Here is a 26,171-nt window from a genome sequence, read left to right on the forward strand (position 1 = left end):
CAAAGTTATACAATAGAATGATTAAGTGATTATACAAAATATTCCTTTTGTCCAGTCCAGTGTGTTCCATTTACCTCATCTGAATAAAATGCAAACCATTAACAGAATCTGATAGGATGATTTCACAGCATTACTTTATTTTAAAAGGAATTTAATTAAAAACTTGACCTGTGTGCTATTGTTTTCTTAGGAGTCAAACGTAACTGGTAGTATCTTTTTATTTGTGCATGTTTTAGGCCCATCTTTATCTTTGAGATCTACCTACCCTCAGAACGTGTGTTTTTATTTGGAGCTGAAACATCTCAAGCTCAAAGAAAATGGACAGAGGCAATAGCCAAGGTATTTAAATATTATGTTATTGCTCTAAATCCAGACGAGATTCTGAACTGGGAGTCTGTGTTTGAGCTTCAGGGGTCCATGAAAGTTTCATATAAGATTATAGGAATAAAGTTCATACTTCATTAGATTTTCAAAGAAAGTTGTCAAAAGAGGTAGCTACCTTCTAGGAGCCTTAAGCAGGGAAGAAATTAAAGTAAAACTTGGAGAAATAATTCTTCAAATTAAGGCCATGTTTTTGATGGTTAGGATATTCTCAATATTGTAAAGTCATTTCTGTGTGTGTCTTTTTTTAGGTAGATATTTTATTCAAGGTATACACAAGGAGAAAGGAGCAGATTCAGGAAAATATATAAATGGTGAAAAATGCTGAAGGTTGACATTTTGAAAAGTTCTACAAATCAATCAAGAGAATGTCTTGCGGTTTCAACTCTGTAGCAAGACAAGTGGTTTAAGATGCTGCCGTTTGAAAATGCATTATAGTTGTTCAGTTTTAAGACTGATAGCAAGTTTAATTTTTTTGAATTTGGTGTTACCTTTGAATCTTTAAAAGAGAAAAACTAAGATAATTTGTCTATCTTCTCTCATATCTGTAGATAGGGAAGGGATTTCCTATTTTCACTGTCTTTATTACTTTTTTGTATTTGTTTTAACAGCATTTTGTTCCCTTATTTGCTGAAAACTTAACAGAAGCTGACTATGATTTGATTGGTCAACTCTTCTACAAAGACTGCCATGCCCTGGATCAGTGGAGAAAAGGCTGGTTTGCTATGGACAAATCCAGTTTACATTTTTGCCTTCAAATGCAAGAAGTTCAGGGAGATAGAATGCACTTAAGAAGACTGCAGGAGCTAAGTAAGAGTTTTTTTTCCTCCCTTATCTTTGGAACACATTTCTTTATTGCATACAATAGTGGTAGCCTTTAGTAAAATCTTGATGGCTCACTTCCAAACTTATGACTAAACAGTATTAATATTTGTGTCTTCATGGATGTTTATTGTAGAGTTTTAAAAAAATAAGCTTTTGCTTTTCGTTCTTCCTTCAGCAATCAGCACAATGGTTCAAAATGGGGAAAAACTGGATGTCTTATTCTTGGTAGAAAAAGGGAGGTAAGTGCCTTTTTGCTTTTTGTTCTTTATCTCAACAACTCTGGGCAGTGGAATTTTTTGTTTTATTGTTATTATCTTGAGGGAGAAAACAATATTTTAAAACCTGTTGAAATTTTCTGAATCATATAAATATACATATATATAGTATATAGTCTTTCTTTGGAAAGACTATACCAATGATATTTACATATTTTTATAATTTTTATGACAGACTTATTGTGATCAATTATTGTATAGTTTTCTATAGACCGAGATTCCTCTGTGACATTTACATTTAAATATTTGGAAAGCAGTTTGGTAATTATAAATGTATCTTCCTGGTGAGAATATAATGACTATAAATTGTATTCTGAATTATCTATGCATGTGGGTCACGCATAGCTAAAATTTGATCTCTTGAATTTATTCAGTTTTTCAGTAACTAGTAAGCATCTACTGTGCATCAGGGACTGTTAAAGGTATTGGTGATATCATGATGAATAAAGCAGACAAGTCCCTACCATCATGAAACATGTATACTATTAGGGAAAACAGTGTAAGCAGACAAAAATAATTATATGCTGTTCTGTCCGTCAATTTTAAATTCTACACAGAAAAATAAGTAATATAAAAATAGTCTGATGGGATAGTATCTGTGTTTGCTGGCTAAGAGAAGAAATATTGGATGAAAGATCTTCATAAAGCGAAAAAGTAAACTTTGCAGTAATCCAGATAGAGTATTTCAGGTGTAGGGCCAAGGGTATTTGAAGACTCTCAGAGTGTGTTGTACTTGGCGTGTCCAAGTTCTGCAAGGAAGCTGTGGTGGCTGGGAATATTTGAATGAAAGAGAGAATGGGAAGAAATGATTTCAGAGATACCCACAGCCTGATCATATAGGGTCTTATCAGTTATGATGTGTAAAGATTTGAAATTTAATCAAAATATGATGGGAAGCTGCTCAGTCTGAGAGCTGGGAAGTGGAATGGTCTGATTTATGTTTTTACTGGATTACTCTGACTCCAGATGAACAAGCTTCTGGGGGAACAAAAGCGAAAGTGGGTGTTTAGTTAGGATGCTGGCTGGGAAAGCAATGGCTTACCGGAGAATAGGAGTGGTTGGGTGTATCGTGAAGGTAGAGGTGTCAGGATCTGTTGATGGATCAGATAACTGTAAGAGTCAAGGATGATCCCAGAATTCCTGACCTGAGCAATTACTGAATTATGGTGCTGTTTTTTGAGAGAACAAATACTTGGAGCATAGAGGTAGGATATTCATAAGTTTAAGACAGTAGATCAAGAATTTGGTTTTGGGAATGGTAACTCGGAAATGTCTCTTTGGTGACAAAGTGGATCTGGTGAGTAAGCAGTTGAATATGCATGTCTAGAATTAAGTGAAGAGGTTATATCTGGAGATATAAATTTGGGAGTCACGACTGTGCTCTTGCTATTTTGCTAAGGAACTGGACAGGTTCACCTAGTAGAGAGTGTGGATAGAAAAGAGAGTTGAAGATATAGCTGTTATGTAAAGGTCTAGAAGAGGGGAGTGATCAAGCAAAGAAGCCTGAGAAGGAGCAGCTGGGAACATACCAGAGCAATTAGGAAGACAGTTTCAGTTTCTTTTATTTTTAATTTTGGATTCACGGGCACATATCTACGTATGTGCAGATTTGTTATGTGGATATATTGTGTAGTGCTAGGGTTTGGGCTTCTATTGAGCCCATCACCCAAGTAGTGACCATAGTACCCAATAGGTAGTCTTTCAGCTCTTGCCCCCTTTGGTCCCCACTTTTAGAGTTCTCAGTGTGTATTATTTCCATCTCTATTTCCGTGTGTACTCATTGTTTATCTCCCACTTATAAGTTACCACATGCAGTATTTGATTTTCTGTTTCTGTGTTAATTCACTTAGGATAAGGACCTTCAGCTGCATCCATGTTACTGCAAAGGACTTGACTTCATTCCTTTTTTATGGCTGTGTAGTATTCCATGGTATATATGACCACATTTTCCTTAGCCCATAGACCACTGATCGGCACTTGAGTTGATTCCACATCTTTACTCTTGTGAATAGTGCTGTGATAAACATATGGTCAGGTGCCTTTTTGGTAGAACCATTTTTTTTTTTCCTTTGGAGAGATACCTAGTAGTGGGATTGCTGGATTGAATGGTAATTCTATTTGTAGTTCTTTGGAAAATCTTCAAACTGCCTTTCTTCTTCAACAAATTAGGCATTTTTCCCCTTGGCTTCTTATAATTTGCTTAAAAAAACAAAACTCTTAATTATCCTGGGTCAGTATGGTTTACTCTATAATAGTGCAAGATTATTTGTATTCTTACAAAAAAGTGAGCTAGAGAAAAGAAAACACTATTAAAATCATAAAATAAAACATATTTACTACTCATTAAGTGGAAGTAGATCATCATGAAGGTATTCATTGGTGTCTTTATATGTTTGGGCTGAGGAGGGGTTGATCATGCTATCTTGGGGGGTGGCAGAGGCAAAAGAAAAATCTGTATGAAGGAATCTGTGCAGTTCAATCTTATGTTGTTCAAAATTTAACTGCAATATTAAAATATAGCTAAATAAGCCTTCATTTGATTATTTTTATTGCTGTGACAAGGATAATGACTTTCAATGGTTTTCGGAACCTGCCTTTCCTTCAACTTCACAGGACGACATCAAGAGCTTTATACAGCAAGCATATTGCTGATTAGATATTTATGTCAGATTGTGTTTTTTAACTTCTAGGCATAATTAGGACTTTGCCATTTTACTTATTTCTTGGATTATTATGGTTAATGATACTTTATATTATTATTTTTGGTACCAGATGATGATTTCACTGTACTGTCAGAGTACTGTTAATTTTATATCCAGAAATAATGTGGAATTATTAGGTATAGATAGGATTTAGCATGAAAATACTAGCATAAATGTAGTTTTACAGTCATTTATTAATATTTATGGAATGCCTACTGACTGCCACTTCCATGGCAGGAAAATAAAAAAGGTAAACAATATAAACTTGGTGTCTGACCCCTCAGAGTTTATGTTCTTAAACAGATAGGCAAGCATCCGCTTAGCAAATGTGTTTATCCTTTTCATATTTTCAGGTTATTATAGCCAAGGTTTTTTTTGTACCATTTTTTTAATCTATGAAGGATTTGACCAGTGGTACATAGGTTTGAATTAAAATGTAGCAAACATGGATTAGAATTATTTAGTTTGATGAAATTCTATTTAGTGCTTACTGCACGCAGTCCACCCCCTCACAAATGCAAGATATGGAAGCCAGAGCACTAAATGTTTTGTTATTTTGTACGTTTTGATCTTACCCTGGACTGCAGAAATCAGGAGATGAAATTCATTTGTAATATTGTTTTTGAGTTCATGGAAAAGTAGAAAACTAATGAATTCCAAAATAATGGTCACAGACACTTAGTAACGTTTTTGGTAATTCAAAGTTTTTGTCTACATGTGTTACGGACAAGTTATGTTGAAAGTATTTTTATGAAAGTGAAGAGTAATAATAGGAGTGGTAGAAACGTGAGGATAAATATAACCAAGTTATTTTCCTTAAATCTCTTCGCATAGCTAATGTACCATACCCACCACTTAAAAGCACCTGTATTATCACATGCTTCTGTCTTTGGTTTACTTACTTCTCCTTTTTACTCCAAATCGATAACATCTGATAAAAACAATGTTGACAGTAGGGCAGTTACCGTGTGCTAAGCCCCATTTTAAGTACTTAAACAGCCTTCTTTTGCCTATATGATATTGAGGAGAATGGTTCATTTTAAAGTTAAGATCATTTTGTAACTTAAATATTTTTTTTAAAAAGTGTTCAATATTCATTTACCAATATCTTTGTAGAGATATTTCTCAGGATTTAAATAAACAAGTGTACTAGGAGTCTGGATAGACACTAAGTTACTAGAATTCAAAATTTAAGCAATAATTAGAAAAATAAAAATGTTTACTATAAAACATTTTTATAAAATTATTAGAAAACATGTCCATACAATTCCTACATAATTGAAAATGGAGTAGAGAGAAGGGAGGTCAACATCGTACATAAAAGTAAAGAATCTGCACAGTAGATGACAAGAACATGAGGTTATGAACCCTGACGGAACAAAGACCATACATACATGGCAGGCACAGCACCCTGTATGGTGCAAAACGGGGTCTCATATTTATGTATCTACTTATGTACATAGACATATAAACATGTGTGTGTGTATTCTGTGACTACATAGACATCATATAGGGAATAATGGAAAAAGGAGCAGGTTTGGGAGAGAGCCTGGGAGATAATGAGTTTAAAACATGTTGAGCATGAGATTTCTTATAAGTCATCTAAGAATAAATTGATGGGAGAAAGTTATTTTTATGGATAAGATATTCATGAAAAGATTAACAGGTTGGAGATACAGATATTGGAGTTATCAGCGTGAAGAAGGAAGAAGGTGAAATTACTTAGGGTGATTCTATGGAAGGAGAGAGGAAGAAATCCTGTATTGGAGCTTTGATGACTATACATCATTTTTAGGGGAATTTGTCAGGCAGTAGTAGCCACTTGTTTACTCAGGGAGTGAGGCCAGAAACTAAGAGAGAGTACAAAGTGTTACAAAGCCCAGGAAGAGAGTGTCTCAAAAAGCAAGGATCGGTTAAAAATGTCAAGTGTTGATACAGGGACATACCCAGTGAGAATACACACTCCATGAGATAAATGATTTGAAGTCCATCTGGTGACTTGGGGGAGAGCAGAAGTGAACAGGCAGGTACTAGATCAGATTAAGAATGGGACCTGAGTAAAGTGAGATAGCTGGTGAGGTCAGTTTGTCAAAGAGGTCTGGAGGGAGGTTCATAGGATTAACTAGGTAAGGGATTTGACCCAGAAAGGGCATATATGTGCAGTTGGTTTTCAGATGGCTTGAAATTGTATAAATTTTGATGGAAAAGAAACATAAAATGGGAGGGATTGAAGGTCTAAGAGAGAGTACAAGCAAGAGAGCAAGATCTCTCAACTGCAAAAGTAAGCAAAGAAGAATTGATGGATGATTTTGGATGTTGATAGTTTTCTCCATGTGGTAGTGGGATGTTGAGAGAGATACCAGTCAATTTTCAATTGCTTTGTGAACTGGGAGATAAGAGTGACGACCCTTGAGCTTCTGGCCCGGGTGATTCTATGAATGATAGTATCATTTGCCAAGATAGAGACAAACAGTACTCAAACATAGCTAGTTAATTATAGCTGTGATTGTTGAAAAGCTGTTTCAGTACTGTTTCAGTACCATGCCAAAATGAGAAAATTTCATTGTACCACCCTTGTTTTCATCTCCCTTTTGATCTATTAGCCCTTTGGGAAATGATGACTGTCAGCAATGGTAGATTCTGTTAGACTTGTCAGTGACAGATAAAATTGTGGCTTCTGGAAGTAAAACAACTTCCAGTTATTCATACTGATGGCCTATAGAGATAGTGTGAATAGTTGAAAGAAAGAAAAACTAACCAGCTGTAAGCTTGAACCTTTAATTTTTGCTAGTAGCAGCTTGAGCCAGAAATGTAAATCATACATAAATTTAATGAGTTAATTTCATGTATTTTTCCTGTTCTTATCTACCTTTGATTAAAATGCTGAAATACATTAATGTTTTTCAAAAGCAAGGAGGAGAAAAGAATCCCCTAAACTGGAAATGTCTATAAATTGATAATTATCCCCTGTATATAGTCGCTATTTAGATAGATATTTTAATCTTCATGGCCATTTTCTCTATATGCATAGCATGAGTGTCTTTAGACAGAAAAATATTGCAATAATATTTTCCACACACGAGCATTTTTGCTCTAAAAAGCGCTAAACAGAAGGTGTTCCAGATGGTGTCATTTTAATGTGTATTCTTTGTATACTTTAAAAATTATTTTGGAAAATAAAGCTTTCTTGATTACACTTAAGGGTTTCTGGCATGCTATTTGATGTTGTTATTGGGACTTAGATGTTGTGCTTTTCTTTTAGGCCTTACTACTGTTTGTGCAAATAAAAAAACAAATCATATTGTCAAATATCTCTTGTTAGCGAATATTTTAGAACAGGAAGGCAGAAGGCATTTTCCTGGACAGTAGGAAATTGTATCATCACTTTGACTGAAATGTTCAAGAAATTACATATTTTTCTCAAAATTTGAGAACTATTTTTGCACTTTAACCCACATCTTCTGCATATGTTTTTCTAAGAAATAAGTTACTGTGTTTACCATTTTCACATTCCATAGCTGCATGCCCATTGCCATAGACATTTACTATGCTTTTGTTGAAAGGTTGCTGGTTTTAATAAACACAGTGTGAATAAGTAAACTGTGTTATCAGAAACAGAAAAGACTAGTGTGTTTTTTTTTGTTTTAGATTCCTTGGTTGATATATAGTAAAGCATAATACACTTGATGTCTCCCAAGCTTGACTGCATTTCAGTTTTAATTGCAAATTCTTCACATAAAGAAGCTTAACACTGGGGAATAAACACTTTATCAGTATGTTTCACAATTATGGAACAGATTACTTTTGTCAGTTTGGGAGATTAACACCCTAAGTTTAATATTCCTTATTTCCTATCACTTTATTCCATATGATCTTTTCTCCCCCTTCAATGTGTTTTATAGCAGCTAATATGTTAGCAATACTCCAGAGGCTGAATTATCTTAAAGTGGTTTCTAAATTGTGCATGTAATTGCAAATTAAACAGTAGCCTATTGCCCACAATATAAGCTTGAATGCTTTTGTAACTTTCTGATGATTTAATTCTTAGAGATGGCTTAATCTGAATATTGCCAAGGCAAACAAGAGCACCACCCCCACAGGTTTTTAAAAAAAGAAAGGGACTCTTAGAAAACATATTAAGTGATTTTATGTTCAAGAAAATTATGATAAAGGGAATGTATGTCTATTAACAAAAGGTAGACTTTAAAATGAATGTTATTTGCTTTAACAATTTTGTTTCATTTAGTTCAAAGTACCTCTATGTACCAGGAGTTAAGCTTATGAAGAAATAAGTATGATATGATGGGGAAAAATGGACAAAAGAATGAGCAGATCCCTCTAAGCTGTGTGTGTGTGTGTGTATTGTTTTTGTTGTGTTTTTTTAAAGAAAAGTATTTTTAACTGGATCTATCCTATGAAGGACTTAGGTAGGAAGAAATGAAGGGGGCCTGAGACACAAGGTAGTCCAAGAGGTAGAAATAATAGGTTCAGATAAATAGGATGGGCTAGAAACAACCTCAGTATGGGTTGGCCTTAACTTTGAGTGCTTGAGGAGGACGCATGAGACAATGGGTCTGGAAAGATAGATTGATACTCTATTAGTATTTTCAATTGAATTTACTTCATAACTTGCCTTATTCTGGAAAGCATTTCTGAGTAATTCCTGAGTATTTGGAAGTTTAATATGTTTCCAAATAACCCGTACTTCACAGTAGAAATCACAGGAAAAATTAGGAAATATTTGATCAATGATAATAAAATCATAACATCAAAATTGTGTGATGGAGCTACAAAACTATTTTAAGGAAGTTGAAGGCTTTAAATGCTTATGCTAAATCAAAAGGTCTAAAATCCATCCTCTAAACTTTTACCTTAAAAATCTAAAAAAGAGCAACTTAGACATAACGTGGTTCAGAGAATGAATTGATACAGACAGTAGAAAGAATGAATAAATGGAATATATTTAAAAAAAAAAAGAAAGAAAATCCAAGTCACCAGTAGCTGGTCCTATGAAATAATCAATTTAGTTAATAAATTTTTAACTTTTTTTGGAAAAGTTAAGAAAATTGATAAAGCTCTAACTAGAAGATAGGACAGAAGATACAAATTACCAGTATCATAAAACTATGGATCATTTTAATATTTAAAAGATAAGAAAATATTATGACCAACTTCATACCAATGAATTCAACACATTGGATATAATCAAAACAATTTTTTCAAATACAGGAATTAGGCAAACATATTTATTCCCACCACTTCTATTTAACGTTTTATTTCTGGTTTAATATGATAAAGCAAGGAAATTGGAGAGAATCATAAGTATTGGAATTATAAGTTAAAAACTCAATTATAATTTGTACTTTAAGCAACATGGGTAATAAAATGAAATCATGCACTGGTACTATTCAAAATATATGTGTCTGATATAGCACTCATATCCAAAACATGGACAGAATACATATAATTCAATTAGAAGAAGACAAAACCCCAATAAAATAACAAAAAATAATGAATAGAGATGTCTAAAAGAATATCTATGAATAGCCAACAAGCACATGTAAAGTTAATTACCAGAGAAATACAAATTAAAACCACAATGAGATCACACTGAATAAACTAAGTTTTTTAAAATGTGGCATGCAAAGCGTTGGCCAGTATGGTGGGATTGTAAAATAGTACATTCATTTTGGGAAGCAGTTTAGAAGGTTTTTGTTTTTAAAAAGAATACAGTCAGTTTACATGTAACTATACATCCCAACAAATGAGCTCCTAGGTATTTACCCAAAACAAATCATAATATAGGTCCACAAAATGACTCCTATGCAAATATTCAAATCAGCTTTATTTATAATAAAAAGTGAGGATGTTTTGGGTCAGCCAAATGTTTTTAGTCAGTGAACATGTAACCAGAGTATGTTATGTGTTCATATGTGAAGTACTGATTATCATTATAAAGGGACCTATATTAGCAACAACACGAATGAATCTTAAAACCATTGTGCTGAGTAAAAAAAGCCAGGCACAAAAGAGTAATACTGTATAATTCCATTCCTATGAAGCTTTAGAGCTGGTGAACTAATGAATGGTGACAGAAGGCAGATAAGTTCTTGCCTAAGATTGTGGGTGGGGAAAGGGATGCAATGCAAAGAGTTATGAGTGAACATTGTGAGTGATGGAAATGGTCTACATATTAATCATGGTGGTAGTTACACAAGTGTAAACATATGTAAAAATATTTCAAACCATACACTTAAAATGAGTTCATTAAAAATTCTAATGACCAGGCATCACTCACAGAAATAACACAGTTCATACTTTCCCAGAAGAAAACAAACCCAAAAGCCTATTTGGATGAGAAGTAGGGTCTTCTTTGAGAGGTTGCTTAGGAAGTATAAAGAAAAATGCACAGTACACCCTTCTAAAACTATCCTCCAAAGTCCTGTCCATTACATTTCCAACATGCCTAGGATGCTTTTCAAGGCAGAATGTAAGTGTACAGTCTTGAAGAAGAGAAATAGGTCGTCTGTTATGAGTAGCTTTAACAGATCATCTTTCACGTCCATTCTAAAAGTGTGACTGTGTAATAAATTGTTGAGGAAATTCTGTTTTGTGAATCCTAGGTGTGATAGGACTAAGAAGAAAGGCAACAGAAAGACACATCACCATTTCATGTCTTGAATGAGTCTTTTTGGACCTGAGGACCAGAGTTTTAAATTATGGAGATCTGATTCCCAGGTAGAGGAAGGCTCATAAACCAGGCTAGTACTGAGTACCTCGAATGTGCAATTCCTACCTAATTCTGAGGCCTCAGACACGTTCTTTCTGGCTCTTAGTTTCCTAGTCATATATGGAAAAAAAGCTTGGCAGAGATATTTCCAGTTCTCTGGCTCAAAAGCTCAATGACAGTCTAAGATGGCTTGGTTCAGAAGGCTTTAAATATCTTTTCCTTCAAGGGATCAGTCAAAACTTCAACTTATGTGATTTGTTTCTAATTACATTTTTAAAAACACAGACATGTATAAAGAAGGAAACAAAATGTCCATGAGTTTTCTACCCAGAGTTAATTTAACATTTTAGGAAATGCAATTGAATTTATACATATGTGCAATTATGCATTCTTTGCTCATTGTACTAAGTTTATAATATATATATTTGGAAGTAGCTAAATCACTTAACCTTTCACTAGTTTTTGGGATTTCAACTTCCATTTTTTAAATGTTCGGGTAAATGTATGTCTTTGTGTGCATGTGCACATGTTCGTGAGAGAGGGACGGAAATATATTGAAAGAAACAGATATTTACCTTCATTTCAAATCATGTACTTATGAAAGAGTCCTGTGTTTGGAACTAATTGTCAAAAGTAATGGATACATGTTTTAAGATTCTTAGAACATATTTTCAAATTTCTTTTTAGAGTATCTCATCAGTCTTTAAAATACTATGCACATCTTGTTATACTCTAGTGATGAACATCATACATTTTAGATCTTTGATAAATTGCTTTGACACATCATTGATTTTACATGTGTATGTGTGTGTGTGTGCATGTGTGTATGTGTGTGTGTCCATTCTAATAGTATGACTTTGTAATAAGTTGCTCAGGAAATTCTGTTTTGTGAATCTTAGGTGTGATAAGACTGATATATATATATATATATATATACACACACACACACACACACACACATATATATATATACACATACTTGATTCTTAGACTGGTTTGTGGTTACATTGGCTAATTCTTTCTGTAACTTACCTTTCCATGGCTGATGACCATGTTTCTGTGGAGGACTTACTATTTTATTTTTGTATAAATGCTTAGGGTATTATCTTTTCCAGCCATATTTATAGAGTATTTCATTTGCTTTTCAGTTTTGTTTAAAATATTCTTTATATGAGCATATTTATTTTTTATGTAGTCAAGTTTATTGATTTATTATTTGTGAAGATACTTCTGGTTCTTGTCATAGACTAGGCTCAAATACGATTGTTTATGCTTTATGGTTATTGTATTGCAGTTTTAATATAATTGTTTTGTTAGTCCTCGGACCTAGTTTCTAGGTCTTATTGAACTGGCTTGATCATTATAACAAATAAGAATTTTTCTTTGTATGGCTTTGAAGTGCCCTTTGGAATTTATGCTTAGAAAATGGACAATTAGCATAACTAATTTCTCTGTAATTAGAGTTCATCAATATTACTTTTCTGATTGTCAGGATATAAGTAAATGTTTCCTTGGAATTCTCATCCGGGAATGTGAAATTGTTGTTTGATAACACTTGAAATCTCAAAGTCGACCAGCATTTGTATTGAACATATCTTTTGATGCTTTATTCAGTGTCCACGAATTTTAGGTAAGCATCAGAGAGGCAAGTTAGTGCCCTGATGCTATTAAATGTGAAACCATCTATTGCACTGCATATATACTTTGGGATTCGCCCTTTGACAAATCGAGAAAGTTCTACTCTTCACTAATTCACAAGGAGACAGCTCAACTCGTCATCAGAGGATTTTTTTCTGACTAGAAAGAAAATTTGAAGTTTGAAAATGTCACAGTTTATGGCAGAATTATACTCATATTGTAGGAGGGCCAGTGCATTTTGGATTTCTTTCACTGCTTGCTAAAACACCCATTGTAGTTGTTTATAAGCAAATAGTTGCAAAGATTTCATATCATATTTAAAGCTCAATTATTAAATTACATAAAATGTTTCTCTCTTTACCTAAACTTGTGAATATAGCAAGACATAATGTTGATTAAGTTCACATAATCAAGAGGTTTGATATTTCTCAAATTATCTGAGTTATATAAGTTAGACAAATACATCCAGCAATAGAATGCTTTTTTGAGTTAAAGATGATATAAGATCAATGAAAAGGCTGTAGCATGTCAGGTGTATTAGTGCAAATTTCAGAATTCTTCAAAAATAAAATTACAACACCTGGAGGTCAGGACTGCTCTGGTGCTGTGGAAAATAGAAACAATAGATAAAGATGTCAAAAAGCAAGAGATGAGGATTACAAGCACCAGTATTAGTAAAACAGTAGTAGTTATAGCAAGTTCAAATGTTAGAAATGAGCGTGATAAGGTGCAGGTGTCTTTGTCTTCTTCCAGGAGCATTTCAAGAAAGAATACAAAGGGAAGAAAGGAAATTTTTTATTTCTTTTTTTAAATTAGGTACAATGATTATCAGAAATGTAAAAGATTACATTCCTTATTATCCACCCCTTTCCCCCAAAGCCCCAGAATTCATGCAGTTTATTCATGTCTCTTTAGGTTGAATATAAACTAGCCCTGTCAAGTCTGAAATCAAGATTACATAGTTTTACTTTGGTGTAAATATACTTAAAATACATCAACAATCGGTTTTTCAAAGCAAACTTTGTATCTAGTGATAGGTCGTTAAAACTGCTATGTATCCACTAAATGCCAGACACTATGCTAATGACTGGAGATACTGAAATTCTTTGCTTGCCTGTCTAAAGTTTGGAGTTTCCTGGCTAAAACATTCACATAGCTATAGCAGGTGATACAATGCAGGACAAAGCCACCAGTGAAAGACTGAAAAGGAATATCTGTGACATACTAAGCATAAGAGGGAGGTCAGGAACAGTGTCAAAGAGTCTTACCTGGAGTAGAATTTGGGGGGAAGATTTGGAGTAGCCAGCCAAAGAGCAGGCAATATGTATTACAAAATCCAGGAGGTGTGTGTGTGTGTGTGTTTATGTTTCCTGAGTGTCTTAAGTATAGGAGAATGGCAGATCAAATTGCAAGTAAAAATATAGACTAGCTTATGAAGACTTTTTTATCTTGAAAACTCAAGAACTGTAAGGCAGTGATCTGGAAGTGATGTCATTAGCTTTGCATTTTAGATCATTCTGGCAATAGTGAGGAGTAGAGATTACAAAGGTTGAGAATTGGGAAAGGAATTCTGTAAGGAGGGGGCTGTAGTGACCTGAAGGAACAACATGAAGATCTGAAATAAGTCAATCTTGGAAAGGAGAGGACTCAGAGTGAATACATTGGGAAACTGAGTCAGCAGAATTTTGTGACTGAAGTAATGTGGCAGTGATTGGGTAAAGAGACTGATGTACACTTAATTAATCCTAAATTTCTAGTGCGGTATGTGGAAAACTTTTGGTGCCAGAAGTTTGGTATGGGAGAGCAAAAGCTTTGATATGCTTATTGCACATTAAGGTGAAGATTCTCAAATACAAGTATTCTTTAGTAGTATAGTTTATACATTAGTCATTAATATTATGTCTATTGAGTGTTGTCCTAAGTGCTATTATTATGTTTATTTTGCCAATGATGAAACTGAAGCAAAAATAAGGTTGGCCTGTCTAAAGTTACAAAGGAAGTAAATGGCAGAGCTTAAATTTAAGTTCGGAAAGTCTGATTGTCATTCCCACTCTCAGGTGCTCTATTCTCCTGCTTTTCAGTCACATGGATATCTATCTGATCTATGAAAATTATAGCCTGGAGATAGGGATTTGGAAGTAAACTAATTTATCTGAAAAGATGAAACTACTGGCCTGAATGACATGACCCTGGAGAGTCCGTGGAGCTTTTGTGTGAGCTGAGGTTATGACTTTGTCATTCAGAAAGAGGAAGTGAGATTGGGAAAGAGACTGAGTGACCAGAATGATAGGACGAAAATCCAGAAAGAATTGTGCTATAAAATTCAAATTGAATGCTAGTTTTTTCTCCTTTTAAGAAATCAAATCAACAATTCTAAAACCTTAAAAAACATAGCCAGAAATAGCAGTTAGAAGTCACAGGTGATAGCCACAATGGTTTTAGTTTAGTTATTCAGAAAGAGAATAAAAGAGGCTGGGGAATGAAAAGAAGTGAGACTATAAATTCAGAGAGCTTCCTCAATGCTATGGAGTGATGTGACTATACAGGCCAAAGAGGGATTGAGTGGAAGTTCATGGTGGATGAGAATAAAAGAAGAGTTTTTCTTGTAATAGGTAAAACAGGATCACGATTGTGTGGATTTTAGGGTAATCTGTCTTGGAGTAAGTTTTTTTAAAGAGCAAAATTATAATTTGAAATGCTTTTTAAACTTTTAACAGAACATTATACATCCATGGGCATACCAAGTTGGATTTCACAGTCTGGCATACTGCAATTGAAAAAGCAGCAGGTACAGATGGTAATGCTTTACAAGATCAGCAGCTCAGCAAAAATGACGTTCCCATTATAGTGAACAGCTGTATAGCATTTGTTACACAGTATGGTAAGTATCACTGAGTTTTTATTCAACCTCTAGAACTGATCATATCATTCTTACAGATTTTTAAGTGGTACCTCTATTGGACTGAATTGAAACCCTTTATATTTGTAAGTACACTAGTGAAAAATAAAGGCAGATTTACTGTTCAGCTAATTACCATTCCTTCTCCCAATAAGACTCGTTTAAACTATACCATACATTTTTACCATTTCCTCCTTCCTTTATATGCATAAAATATTAAATAACATATTGAAATAATCTGAATTATAATATGTACATAAAAATAGTAGATTATATGTTTTATTCAAGTAAGAAAAAATAGTAGATTGAAGACTATCTTTCAGAGATTACAAGGCTAGATTAAAGCCTACAGTGACACAACATGTCTAAGCATGTTTTTAGAAGTGATGAACTGTGGAACAATATGTAAAATAATTTGCTTCCTTTGGCATACATAAAGTATGCGTGTAGTTTATATTCAGAAGCATAGGTATTAATTTTCACAATTTTTGCTCATTTTCAACAGATGTTTCAATGAATAGTTTGCAAATAAAAAACATGTTGATCTGTACCGTGGTCCAGATTCATGTCAGTTTTATATGCTATGTTAGTATTTTAGATATACCTGAAAGATATCCTCTTTTCTTCATGTTTATTTTCAAATGGTTATGAGTTCTCCAAATTCCTTTTATTGCATATATCTTTCATACTGTAAATTTCTTGATGCTATTTTAAATGTGAAAATGTTAAAATGTTACCATGAGCCCTTTTAACCTGTAGGTAAATGCCATTTATTTAGATTACAAATGTGGAAAAGAGGAAAATGATTTGATATTTTGGATTGTATTAAATTTTTTTTGTTCTCCTAATATTAGAGGTTTCTTTGGGTGTTTTTAATATGAAAAGAAGATATAAGTAGTGAGGGCTGCAGTAAAGCATTGTATTATTAGTTAATTGTTTCTTTATCAAGTACTTATTGTATGCCAGTCACTGGTCTCACTCTTAGAAACACAGTAGTGGAAGTAAAAAGTTCAAGACAAAGCTATGAATCATATCTTCTAGTATGGGAAACTGACAATACACTGATATGTAACAAAATATCAGAACTAATGATATGTGTAAAGAAAACACTTTTCAGGAATTAAATTTAGGCATATTTTAATCTCTTGTTCTAGGGAGAGTGTCACTTTAAGTATTTTACTTACTTTGTATGTAATGCAAGTACAATTATTAATGTCCAGATTCATTGTGTTTTTATGATGTATCTACTGAAAATATATACATAATCACATATTTGGGCATTACTATAAGAAGTTTCCTGCTCTGATAGTATGTTCTTGTTTTTCTTATTAGCTATAATCATCTGTTAAAAAATGGAGGAAGGAGAATGTTACCTTTATTTGTTACAGCCATTCAGTGTTAGTGTACGTTTTGCAGATATACATGAATCATATATATGTTATGTTTTAACAGGAGCATAACCTCATTGGGAATCATCGCAACATGTTAGTTTCATAATGGCATAAGGCCTTTCTTAAGCAAGAAATAATTAAAATACCTTGACTGCTCTGATGTAGCCAATTTAATGTTTTTCTAGGGAAATCAAAATTTTCCTTGTGTTTATTTGGGTTTAAAATAATTCAGCATTAGATTTTTTTCAACTAAAACTCATATATGATAACAACTTTATACATCTATTACAAGATGCCTTCACTTGCATGTTAGAATAATAAAGCCAATGAAGGATTGTGTTTATATAAATATACACGTACACTTACATATATACACACATATGTGTACATACATATATTCATATATATGCATACATATAGTCATAGAACATATGTATATATTATATATAAATGTATGTATCTTATATTTTATATTATATGTAATTATATATAAAATTGTGTTTGTATTATATATCTACTGAAAGTATATAAATAATCACATATTGGGCACTACAGTAAGAAGCTTCCTGCTATGATAGTATGTTTATGTCATATATATATATATATTTATATTCAGAACACTGGGGAAACCTCAGTGCTACTAGCATGTATAGAAGAAAGATTTGGCAGGAACTTAGAAAATACCCAATGATTATAGGATGCAGATGGTTTCATGGTGGCAATCATTTTGAACCTCCTGAGCTGTGGGTTGAAATCTCAAGACCAATTTTCTGTGCTCATTGTGTCATTGTGTCAAGGTTTGAACTTGACTGAGTTCATAAGATGACTTTTAGGGCTTTAATTTTTAAAAAGTAAATTACACTAGTTCTTGGAGAAAATTATTTCAATTATATAAACAAAATTATGTTCAAATTATTTTTCAGTTAACTTACTTGAGTGCCAGCTATTAGAAATTCATTCAGCTAGGGATATACTATCTCAAATGCTTAGTCAGTATTGATTTTTGTAGAACTTGCTTATTCTTGCATTAAGCAGTCATTTATTGAATACCTGCAGAGTAGTTCTAGGCACTGTGTAACTGCTGGATATACACAGAGATATGTCACAGAAAATAAGACATAATTTTTGCCTTCTAGAAGTTTGCGGATTTATGAATAAGAGACAAATACATGAGCAGTTACAAGTCAGTGTATAAAATTCTCTAGTAAAGAGGTTCAGGGGGTGCTTCCAGTGTCCATGGTGTAGGGGTAAATTTCACTCAGAGAAGGTGTGGTAACAGAGAGCTTCATAGGTAAAGCACAGTGCTTACCATGAGCCCTAAGAGAAAATGGGAGCTAGTTAGGAGAAGAGGATAGGGATTCCAGGAGGAGAAATAGTGTCTGCCAAGGTATAGAGTCACAAATTTTGTGCTGGGAGCTTTGTGGTATTAAACGTAGCCAAAGCTTAGTGTAAGGAGAAGGAGTCAATCAATATAAAAGGCAGCAGGTTAGATCAAGTCAGGTAAGGTTTAATATACAAAGTAAAATCCTCAAACTTTGCCTCACAGGCAGCAAGAGGGCAGTATTCGAATTTTTAAGCTTGTTGATAACACATACAGACCCAAATTTTAGATCATGCTGTTATCATTGTTGAGACACACAGAGGGCTGCACAAGAATATGGGCAAGGAGTTGTGACAATGTAGTAAGAACTCCGTGCACATGGAAAGGAGAGGACAGTTGTGAGAGTGAGATCATGATGAAGAATCTATGTGATGCAGTACTGCATTTTTTTGTTTTTAATGTGCTGATTGAGAAATAAATACTCTGACTTGTAAAGGGCTAGGGAGAAGGCAATGCCGTATATTGAGGTAGAGAGGAACAAGATAAAGAACATGGTGGGGGTGGAAAGTGAGGTAATAAACAGGGCAGGAGAATTAATTCCTTTGGGTTATTTTTATTTGCCATAAGATGTATGGGTGTATGTGTGTATGTTGCATGTATATGTAATGGTATATGTATGTATATGTGTGTATGTGTAAAATATGGAAATTAAAACCTGAGTTAAAATGGTTCTGTAGAAGTGATGAGGTTGGATGGGTTCTCACCCAGTGGGCAGGAAGAGAAGAGAATTGAGGAAGGATGCCTGGGATGACCAGAAAGTATTAGATGAGCAGAAAAAATTAGAAGACTGAGAGAGCAATCACAGAGGGAAGGGAGAAAAAAAGAGATATGAAATCATGATGTCTGAAAGTTATGGGGTTACAAGAATTTACAGGCTTTCATTCAGAATGTCAACTGCTGCAAGGAGTTCTCCCTAGATAAAAATTGAAAAGCATCTAGAAAAAAAGAACGTTGTTAATATTCTTGATGAAGGGTGACCCCACCAGAATGGGGATTGGGCAGAGATGCAAGATTCTGTGGTCAAAGGATTAACAGGCGTGTGAGACAGTAGAAGGAATAAATATAGGAAATTCAGCCTGGTTGTGAAAGGAACAGGGAAAAAGAAGCCTGGGAGGAGGCAAGGGAGGCTTTTGGGGTTTGAATTATTGTCATTGTCATCATCACTCTTCCTCCTAACCACTGCTCCTTTTATTTGGTATGGAGCACTTCATAAATCAGTAACCATGAAAAAGAGGTAACCTAACTCTCCATAGGAAATAAGGTGAAATGGGAGCATTCAGAAATTAATATACAATATGGGGGCAGGAGGTTGATGACATTTACACCAGAGAGGCTCACTTTTGTCAGTGAGAAATGGAGGTAAGTTGTTTGCTGGGAGACTAAGTGAAGACAGGGCACTTTAAGTAAAAGAACATTTGAACATCACACCTCAGGGCCTATCATGGGGAGGGGGGAGGGAGGAGGGATTGCATTGGGAGTTATACGTGATATAAATGACGAATTGAAGGGTGCTGATGAGTTGATGGGTGCAGCACACCAACATGGCACAAGTATACATATGTAACAAACCTGCACGTTATGCACATGTACCCTAGAACTTAAAGTATAATTAAAAAAAAAAAAAAGAAAAAGATACTATGGAGAGCTGGAGGAAGGACTGGTCAGGAGCTTGCTAAAAGCTGAGTCTGCATGATTTGCTCATTAGGTTTACATTTTAAATACTAAAATGAGGGGTAAGAAGTGTTTCCTGCTCATGCATGTTTATATCATCTGTTGCGTAATGATTTCATCATCTTACTCATCATCTCAACACAAACATTTGTTTCGTTTTTAAAATATCAAAGTGGCTTTTGTATTTAGACTTTTAAAATATAACTTGTTTTTTTTTGTTGTTGTTGTTTTTTAACAAAGGTTTAGGATGCAAATATATCTATCAAAAGAATGGTGATCCTTTGCGTATAAGTGAACTCCTGGAGAGTTTCAAAAAGGATGCAAGAAGCTTTAAATTGAGGGCTGGAAAACATCAGCTTGAAGATGTGACGGGTGTGTTGAAAAGTTTTCTCTCTGACATTGATGATGCACTGCTTACCAAGGAGCTCTACCCATACTGGATCTCTGCTTTAGGTAATATTTATACAGATATATATAGATATGTATGTGTGTATATATACATTATACAGACCATAATACATGCTTGCCTTTTAATGCTTAGACTTTTTTGATAAGTTGAAATTTTAATAGAAAGAAAAAATGTACATAATGACTTAGAACAGAAATTGTATAAATATCAATAGCTGTTTCAGTCTTCCTCAAGAGAAATTAAAAATATTTGCTCAATCGTTTGGTATATACTTAGTTTTCAGTCGATTTCTTAGTTCATACTTTGCTTTAACTTTGGAATGTTATACTCAAGTCCATGTGTGCTACTAATTTCCCATTAAAAATAAAATGAAGCATTTACTACATGATTCATTTTGCAAGATAGTGTATATAACAGTTTTTAACTGTTGCTTCATTTATTCTAGATTCCATCTAATGAAATAGAATTTTGTTATACACTGTAAGAGAAGCTAATTAAGAGATGACCCTAGGAAAGGAGTTTATTAAATCCCTCTTGGGTCAAATTAATTTCAGTAAAGCCTGTTTTTAACCTCCAATGCTTTAAAACAAGTCCTTTTATTGAAACATTACAATAACAAAGACTTAAATGTAAATATTGCCTTTAATTCCACCTTTTTAATAAAGATGCTTTTGTTTATCCATATTATAGTCCTTTTCTCTACTTTTGTAATTTATGTATATAACATTTTTTATTAATAAACTATAACCATTTCTCATATATCTATAATATTTTCCAGATGATAATTTTCAGTCCTCCATTGTTCTAGGTTTTAAAACTTACTTTTGAATTATTCTATAATTATAATGTGTTTGTCTCTTATATATTTAATCTGTTTCAAGATTTGGAAAATGGCTTTTGAATCTGGTCACATGGCATTCCTCTATTGAGAAGTAATTTTCCTCATTGAAAGTATTTGTTTGATTTAAAACAAGTGATATATTTAAAGATATTTTTGAAATGATGTCACAAAACATGCACAGTTTGAAAATTATCCCAAGAATGACCCTAGTTAGTGTCAGGAAGAGTAGCATTATAACGAAAATAAAGTTTCTCATGATACAACTACCTGTCGGAAGTCTTTCATTTGCCTTCTGTTTCTCAAATCAGTAGGGTTCACTGTAATACCAAGAATACTTGATTATATAATTTTCTAAGATATAAAATGCAGAGATAAATACATTGCTTTAATCTCAGTTCCCTTGAAACCCTCATTTTTGTTTTAAGAAAGTTTTATTGAAATGTGTGAAGCTGTTTAGTATCTCTACTTCATAAAGACTTATAATTTGTCTTTATTATAAAATTGGTTATCAGTAGTACATGGCAAGGCTGGGCATGGTGGCTCACGCCTATAATCCCAGCATTTTGGGAGGCCAAGGCAGGAGAATAGCTTGAGGCCAGGAGTTCGAGACCAGCCTGGACAACATAGTGAGACCTTGTGTCTGCAAAAAAAAAAAAAAAGCGTTAACTCAGGCATGGTGATGTGCTCCTGTAGTCTCAGCTATTCTGAGGACTGAGGTGGGAGGATCACACGAGCCCAGGAATTCCAGGCTTCAGTGAGCTGTGGTGGTACCACTGTACTCCAGCCTGGGTGACAGCTGAGACGCTGCCTCTTTATAAACAACAACAACAGGTGACAAATATACATTTGCTAAAGTTGTCAAATTGAGTGACAAGTCTTCACTGTTGTCAGTCTACCAGAACAAGGTAGTGAGCAGGGGTCAGAGTGTGTCCAAAAGGAATGTGTTCACCTTTGCCTTGCCTGTGAATTCTTTGAGAATTTATTTGGAGAAGGCTTTGAATACTGGGTCAAGTAACCTTTAACTCCTTTGCTTTTGCAAACAGTATAGTTCGGCCAGACCCTTCAGTAGTGGCCATGTTGGACCTGAAAAGAATAAACCAGTACCCTCTGAGTGAATTCATAAAACTCTTTTGACGTACTGTGTACTTGAGGTAGAGAATGCCTTATAGCCATGTACCACCTATATTTATATGACATATATCTGTTCTTCTAGAAACACTGTTAAATTCTATGTCTAGTTGAATTGCTCATTGTATTTTCTATATGGCCTGAAATCTTTCCTGAGTTTTACTTTCAATTTATTTAGCTTTATTTTGAAAATATATATTTTATAAGATGTGTGAAAATATGCGTACTAGCATGACTTTTTGTTTTAAGCATAGTAGTGTTAAATTTTAAGGAATAAATGCAATTTATCCTACAGTTAGAAACTAGATAACATGAGGATAAATGTTTGGATTATACTGGGAATTATACATAATTAATTTCCAGTAATGTCTTTGAATGTAATTTGGGTGTTTCCCCCTCTTTCTTATAGAGAGTCATGTACTACTGCACTTAATTCAGTATACTCACGTGTATGGTTATTGATCTCATGTACAGTCTAAATCAGTACAAAAGAGATATCACTTGCAATTTTGAATAGGAGTGCACTTGAAAACTGTGTCATACAGAGTTTCTTACCTAGCCAGGGATCCTAATGTCCTTTACAAGTGACTTTGTACTTTTAAGACATCATTAGTGTGCTGCTGATTTTCTGTGAATAGAAAAGGTAAGGCTAAGCAAGAAATAAAATAGTCTTGTATCCAAAGATAGTTGCGAATTGCGAGGAAATAATAAGTGTGGTCTCCTTGAGTTATCAAGTCAGCACAAGTGATTTATTTGAAGAATGATCTGTTTCCACTGTCAGATAGTATAGGCTAAACTGTCACTGCATGTCCTCTACAGAGAGTCTAGATTTTGGGGGGGTTCCTGTCTCTAGTTTCTCCAGATATTTGCCTTCTTGGAGTTAGGTGAGTGGAGGGTAGTTCCTTTTTATCCTCCTCTCCATGAACCAACAAATTTCTGTTCATGACAAAAGCAGGAGGTCTATCGTCCTCTAAATCCAGATTGTAGTTATTAAGGACTGGGCTTGACTTCTTCCATTATACTCTCACCTTTTCGAAAGAGTTGAAAGTACACTTTACCTGGATCGAAGGGGTACTGTATAGTTCATAGTTCCAGGGTGGTTCATAGCTTTGGAAAGATTTTTATAATTTCGTGAGAAACAAAAATCAGAAATGTCTTTTTCAAATATAATTGATTAAACATTTCCTTAGCCAGAGTTAAAATACTTTTCGCTGCCAGGCGCGGTGGCTCAAGCCTGTAATCCCAGCACTTTGGGAGGCCGAGACGGGCGGATCACGAGGTCAGGAGCTCGAGACCATCCTGGCTAACACGGTGAAACCCCATCTCTACTAAAAATACAAAAAACTAGCCGGGCGAGGTGGCGGGCTCCTGTAGTCCCAGCTACTCGGGAGGCTGAGGCAGGAGAATGGCCTAAACCCGGGAGGCGGAGCTTGCAGTGAGCTGAGATCTGGCCGCTGCACTCCAGTCTCGGCAACAGAGCAAGACTCTGTCTCAAAAAAAAAAAAAAAAAAATACTTTTGGCTTAACTTTTCAGTTTGTACTCCAATTTGAATAATTAATTGAATGTGTTCCCATTAAGTTAAAGTTCAATACTCCATAAAGTAGAAGATAAAAAAATACAATCCCTCTTAACCTTGTATTTTAAAAGTTATTTATTTTCAATTATAAATTATATGAACTGGAGCACATAGTGCTGGAATGTTATGTAAATAAATACTTTTCCAGATTGATAGAAAATTACTTTAGAACTTCGAACAATTGTCTACTGAAACCTGATTGTATCACTTATTAAAATGCGTTTGTTTGTGACTATTTTACAGTACTGCTGATAGACGAATTCATAACCTTGATAATTAGTTTACCCTCAAGATTTTTTTTTTTCCCTCTAGATACGCAAGATGACAAGGAAAGAACTAAAAAATATGGAGCATTTATACGTTCTCTTCCAGGGGTCAACCGAGCAACACTGGCAGCTATCATTGAACACCTGTATAGGTGGGTAGATGAATAAACTTTTCTAGACATTTCAAACACAGCACTCAATAAGTCACTATTTCTTATGTGATTGTGAATCTTTCTACGTATCGTAAGAGCTCATGTTAGTCTGTCGTTCTGTAATTAAGTCACATTTACAGATAAATAGCACCAGTAATTTCTTAATCAGAAATAATCATATACAGTATCCTCAAAGGCATCTGATGCATAAGCAAGAATTTTAAAACTCACTTGGTTTGGAAGCTGGAGAATGAAGGATGTGCAGGGACCAGAATTCTATAACATGAATTTGTCTATGAGGACAGTATTTTCTCAAGGTGGACATTTCTTTATTATCAGTTTATATCTTAACTGACCTTTATATTTTGGTATCAGGCTATTGACATAATGAGGAAATTTTAAAAATCAAAAACAATTTTCTATGTCAAGGCATGAAAGTCTCCTTGCATTTGGAAAGATATGAGGAATATAATGGTGACTTTACAAATGAGGTCTGAAGGATGAGGACATTTGAAAATAACCTTTTAAGTTAAAACTAGTTTTTTTTAAATCTTAGCAAGAATTATTACAAAAACTTAAATAAATATAAATTTTGATTAAAGAATATATTGTCGCTCCCTGAATGGATGAAATATTCGCTTGAATAAATTTCTATAAAGCTGGATTTTGCTAAAAGTACCTTATTTGCAGTCTCCGTTTAGAAATCTTTCACAATTTGTGTTCTTTCCTCTTGTTCTTTTCTTTCCCAACCACTACTTCTCATTTATGTCAGCTCCATTATTGTAAAACTGATTTTCATATTGCATCATACAAATATAGTCTACATTATATAGAGCTATCTCTATGCCTATGAGACATTGAGACAAACTTTAATATAGAGAATTTTAGCTTGCAGCATGGAATTGTAGAGGATAAATTGAACGATTCATTGCGCGTTGTGGTCCGGGGATGCATCTGTGCTTCAGATTTAAAGAGACATGTGAACTGGGCATGAAAGAAGAGTATGAGAAATGAGTGAAGGATAATGTCTGGGACGTAGGAGTACTAGGAGATGAGAGGGTTATAGTTGGCTGGCAGGAAGTTGTGGAAGGCTTTGTAGGTCATGCAAAAACATTTTAATTTTATCCTTTAATTGATAAAAGTAACTGATCAAATGTTTTAGGATAAAAATCCCCATGATGGGATTGGTAGGGAAGATGTAGCATAGAGGCAGATAAGCTAACTAGGAAACAGTTTTGTTGAGTTTCTGACGAGAAGACCTGGAGGAGAAGGGACTGGGCAAGCTGAGTATGGAACATTGGAAATGTTAACACCTCGGAGCAGAGAAGTAAAGGAAGAAAAGGAAACACTACATTATGCCTATTTTGTCCCAGAAACTAAGGCAGCCACTTAAGCTAAAGACAAGAGAGGTGAAAAGTACCAAAGGGGTTGATATTGCAGAAGGAAGTCTCAAGAAATACAGTGATGTCCTTAAAGATAATGTCCTTAAAAGATTGAGAGTTAAATTTGGATGAGGACAAGTTGATTTAGCATTTAATTCAATCTCTACCCTAGCTAAAAGACCATTTCCACCATCAGTAATATCCACTAAATTTCATTCACAATGGTATTAAAGAGTTTCTGACTGTGAGATACTTAGATTCTAGTAACAGAGACAGACATGCAGATAAATTTTCCAGATGTTTACAATTAAGTGTAGTGTGAAAGCATAGACATTGTTTTGAGAGGTATGTTCATAATTATTACATCCTCTTCTATTAAATTCCAGCTCCTTTTTCATCTTGAAAATCACGTGTGATGATTTTGCCCTTGCACCATCTCTGCTATGCAATTTGGTATTTTATTATGAAATCCCTACATTATCATATATATTGCTATCATGTTTATTCACCTTTTCTTGTAGCT

General features: G+C 34.2%; 1 protein-coding gene across 4 annotated transcripts in view; it reads left to right on the top strand.

Annotated features, from left to right (window-relative positions):
* ARAP2 (ArfGAP with RhoGAP domain, ankyrin repeat and PH domain 2) overlaps nt 1–26,171 on the top strand; it is a 182,051-nt gene that overhangs the window by 99,139 nt on the left and 56,741 nt on the right. For all 4 annotated transcript variants that reach the window (XM_023224473.1, XM_023224470.2, XM_023224474.2 and 1 more), the window contains exons 17-22: nt 237–339; nt 993–1,191; nt 1,382–1,445; nt 15,269–15,432; nt 20,134–20,346; nt 24,161–24,266. In XM_023224473.1, the coding sequence (XP_023080241.1) occupies nt 237–339; nt 993–1,191; nt 1,382–1,445; nt 15,269–15,432; nt 20,134–20,346; nt 24,161–24,266 (849 nt within the window). The remainder of the gene's footprint in view (nt 1–236; nt 340–992; nt 1,192–1,381; nt 1,446–15,268; nt 15,433–20,133; nt 20,347–24,160; nt 24,267–26,171) is intronic.

This window comes from Piliocolobus tephrosceles, chromosome 3 (genome assembly GCF_002776525.5).
Source record: "Piliocolobus tephrosceles isolate RC106 chromosome 3, ASM277652v3, whole genome shotgun sequence".
Taxonomy (NCBI): Eukaryota; Metazoa; Chordata; class Mammalia; order Primates; family Cercopithecidae; genus Piliocolobus; species Piliocolobus tephrosceles.